Consider the following 4,412-nt stretch of genomic DNA (forward strand, 5'->3'; position numbering starts at 1 on the left):
AAAGCTTGTAATATGATTAGAGATTTGATTCCCTCGCCCCATATATTGTAAAAAAAAAGTTCAATTGTAAGCTGATTTGGACACTCATAGATATTAAAAACAAAGTTCAATTTTACCGGTAAGAAAGTTGTATTTAGAAGTGTAAATTCACATTAAATTGATTTTGAGTAATTTAGGGTAAGTTTGAGAGTGATTTTAAACATGATGGAAGTGATTTAATCATTTTAGAATTACTCCAAAACATGCTCTTCGTCATCTCTTAGATTAGCTTTTGGCCTTTCAGCGTAGCTTAGGTGGATGGCAAAGAAGGCGGCTTTTGGAGGGCGTACAGTCCTTTTAAAAGAAGAGAAAAGTGATCACTCTTTTCATTGAATTCTGAAGTGCTGCATGAAGACTACTACAAGTCGTGTCACCATGAGAGGCCAAATCAACTCTTGGATTCGAAAACATATCTTGCTTTTTGTAGAAAGATTTGAAGTTAGTGCTTAAGTATCTATCTAACACATTCCTATTAAAAAAGGGTATCTATCTAGTATCTAACATATGCTCTGGTTTGAAACATGAATAGACTTCTGAAATTTCCCTTTTATCTTTGTATAATGAAGCATTTTAAATACCCAAAAAGAAACCTCGGAGAAGAAACACCAATTACTAACAAATTTGATATCAAATTAGTACACAACTTGTCGAAGGAAAATATTCAACTAAGCTATCAAAACTTACTGAAAAGGGTGAGTTAACAGAACTAAGGTCTAACCATCATGAATCAAGCATCAGACTGTTTCAAGGGAGTGTGGGAATCCACCTATCTTGGTTAATGAAAGATTCCACCGAGAAGCGTCTTAGTTGCGAGGCATCAAGCGTCCTTGCCCATGGAACTCTCATGGAAGTGGAAGATCCTGGCCCTGTACTATTCTCCTCGACGTACATAAAATTTTGCCTAAAGAATGTAACACCAATTAGAACATGGTAGGTTGGTGCCTCACCTTGAAAAGGCGAGGCTCACAAAATAACGTGCCTTACACTTAAACCCCAGAAGACTATTGCGCTTTATTGTACCCTAAACTTTAGAAAATACTAGATGTGAACTTACTCTTGGCCCTTGAAGTTCCAGGCATCCCATCCGTCTGGTGCTACCACTGTACCCATTATAGCATCTTCAAATATAACTCTGGAAAATGGACCATATGCTCTCCCCAACAAAGCTTTGCCACTACCCGTTATGGTGCACCGTTTAAATACAAATCCGCTTGGATCTGTTGCTGATTTTCGACCTTGTGCAGTAATGAACCCTTGGTTGACTTGAGGGAGTTTTGCAACATTAACATTTATCAAACAGTTCTGCATTTTCAAAAGAACATTCATTTTTGGTCTCAAGTTGCTGTAAAAGTCTCCTCCATTTATGTAAATAACAGAACATTGACATTTGAAGTGAGTACCTTATAAACTGATTGGCCACTACCAAATATGAAATCTATGGCTCCTTCAATGTAGCAAGCATGGAAGAAATGGCGACCTCGTACATCCCATAATGTGTCTTGAAACCCTTTGAATCCACAACTGAAAAACGCCGATTTGTCACCGTAGATTCTTGCTGCTAATGCTTGTGTAAAGAAAGTTCCATCATTAGGAACAAATATCTCTGGAGCTTCTGCAAGGTTGAAGGAGTTCTGTGTGCATCACCAGCAATACATAATCAAACATCTTCATTTACCACACAAAAGCAACAATTCTATAACAAGACAGACATTGATCAATGATTGAGCAATTGAAGCCTGCTCTGACTGCTCTCAGGTGCGTATGCCATATGATATATATCGTTAACTATGAACTTAACTTGCACCTTACTTTGCTTTAAGCTCTCAAATGATGACATGAATCTAAATTTATAGAAGCTGCAGCACCTCAAAAGTAATGCCTCTCGCAATAATGTTAGGAGGATATGAAGTAAATGTAGCACTAGTATCTGTTTGTTGATGATCGTTGAACGTGATAACTGTATTACTGCGGCCGGCTCCTTCGAGATAAATGAAAGGTTTTTCTTGTGGGATTGTCACCTTTTCTCTACAAAATGTTCGCCAACAATATTAGAACAAAACCCCAATACCAAATTCATTGAATTAGGCATATGCATTTGTAGTATTATTATTACTTGTAGACACCAGAATTGATTTGAATCTTAATCCATTGGATGTTGTTAGGTGGAACTGAGTCGATGGCTGATTGAACGGTATGGACATTGCCTCTGCCCGATTTGTCAACAACGACGACGGATTGAACTATAAGGTCAAAAGTTCTTGCATGATTCACAGCTTCAAAACCAAAAACAGTAGCATTAAAAAGGGTGACGAGCAAGAGAAATGGAGCTAGTAGCAGCATCTTTTATATTTTTTTGGATTCAGTTGTCAGTTAGAAACTATAAGTTGTGAATTATCAGCATAATGGTGAAAACTGAAGAGGTAATAGGCCTTATATTCACACATTAACATATAAACAGAGAGATCTGAATTCATAAATGCAAATTCTTTTGAAAATCATCAACATGATCTTATTTGATTTTGTTTTTACCGATGAGATAGCATGTTATTCATGTAAAGAAACCATTAGAAGAAGAGCTTAATTGTAGTATCAAAGACAGGAATGCAACCTTTGATCTTGCAAAATTTCATAGGAGTTGACGGTATTGTTAATCAATGTTCAATACATATGGAATGGCTGTATATTATCCCAATGATTTCAGTGATTAACATTTATGATTTGTGATTAAATTAATCGTTTGAAATCCTGATTTGGTATCAATCGTTTGAAATCCTCAAATTTCCAAAGTATTGTTGGAAGATTTGTTGATGAATTGCCAAATGAATGCACAGATATAAAAGGCAACAAAACATATCACTGTTTGGCATACCTTTCCTTTCTTCGGGTTTTTTCTTTTTAAAAAATTACTAGTTGAAAATTGAATCATCCACTTTTGAAATACTAATTTGTGATAAATCATTTGAGTTATTCTCGAGGTTGGAGAGAGGATTTTTTGGCACATCATAAGGAAATATTTTGATTAATTAAGATATATTATTATTATTTTTAGTACAATTAAATTGTATTAAATCATGATAGATTATTTGTAATCAAATAATTTAACTCGATCTATACTATGTATGAACTATGAATTGAGTTGGTCGATTTTTTTTTTTTTTTTTTTTTTTTTTTTTTTTTTGGAGTCATCGGATTGTTTATTACTAGAAGTTTTTAATTTCTTTAAAAATTATTTTTTTATGTATAGCAAGAATTCATTCATGCATGCATGTTTTCAAACCCATTTGCAGTTTTTCTATTTACTATTTTCATCACGAACTGTGAGGTTTTTCTTTCTTTTCTTTTTTTTTTTTTTTTCCTTCTTTTTTTCCCAGTTCAATCTGAGGTTGTTCATTAATAATTTGAAAATTCATAGATTAAAAAAATATTTCTAGTCTATGGACTTTCATTAAAGTAATAATTCAGTGTTGGTTCGATGATCATTTGGTTTTTTATTTTTGATTTTTTTAAAACAAAAAAATCATATATATTTGATTTTCTATTTTTTAAAAATTGTAAACCAGAAACATTTTTGATAATTGTGTTTTTGTTTTCAGTGTTTACAAAAGCAAAATAATTTTTTTTTCGACTTTTTGAGTTTTATATTTGTTTAGAGGGGTTTTTTTTATATAGAAAAATGGGTCAAACTAAATACAAGTTATAGCAAAAGTTCAAAAATTCGCTAGCAGCACAAAAAAAACATGTCAAATACCAAAAAAGCCCAACCCATACACAAAAAACATGTGAAATCAACACTGGTAACTCGACCCAACTCACGTGACTCGATTCGATCCATGATTAATCGGAGAACCACACAATTTTCTCCATGGTTTTCCCACGATTTTTTCCTCCAACGCATGCTAACCATTAGTTTACATTTATATCATTCAAAATTGAAATCCTCTCTATCGTTCTTCTTCTTCTTCTTCTACTAGCTACTTCTTATTTTTATACTTCCATTGCCGCTACATCTTATTCCTCCTTTTCTTCTTCTTAATCCTTCTTCCACTATCACTTCTACTCCTTCATCTTTTTTCTATCGCTACCGCATCTTATAAGGATTTAAGGATTCAACTACAGTAGTAACTACTCAACTCTTCAAGGTATAACTCTTTTCTTTTCTTCTTATCAATTTATCAGTGTTTATAGTTGTTAAACCTAATTTTTGTTCAGTGGTAATATTTATTAACCTTAAAATTTATGTATAGATGGTAAGCAACATCAAAAGGAAGACAATGAAAGGAGAATCCTCAAATAAACCAAAGAAGATAAAAACTCAAAAGAAGGAACAAAAGAAAGTAAAATCCAAGGTATAAACAAACTTGAGATATACGATG

At 33.2% G+C, this 4,412-nt stretch overlaps 1 protein-coding gene across 1 annotated transcript; it reads right to left on the bottom strand.

Moving 5' to 3' along the window:
• Positions 1-783: 783 nt before the first annotated feature.
• LOC120079257 (probable pectinesterase 66) lies at positions 784-2,379 on the bottom strand. Its single transcript, XM_039033416.1, has 5 exons — positions 2,153-2,379; positions 1,905-2,064; positions 1,440-1,670; positions 1,094-1,341; positions 784-940 (listed from the first exon to the last, which is right to left on the bottom strand). The coding sequence occupies exons 1-5, from the start codon at positions 2,377-2,379 to the stop codon at positions 784-786; spliced, it is 1,023 nt and encodes a 340-aa protein (XP_038889344.1).
• Between the last annotated feature and the right edge of the window lie 2,033 nt (positions 2,380-4,412).

The sequence above is a fragment of the Benincasa hispida genome, chromosome 6 (assembly GCF_009727055.1).
Source record: "Benincasa hispida cultivar B227 chromosome 6, ASM972705v1, whole genome shotgun sequence".
Lineage (NCBI taxonomy): Eukaryota > Viridiplantae > Streptophyta > Magnoliopsida > Cucurbitales > Cucurbitaceae > Benincasa > Benincasa hispida.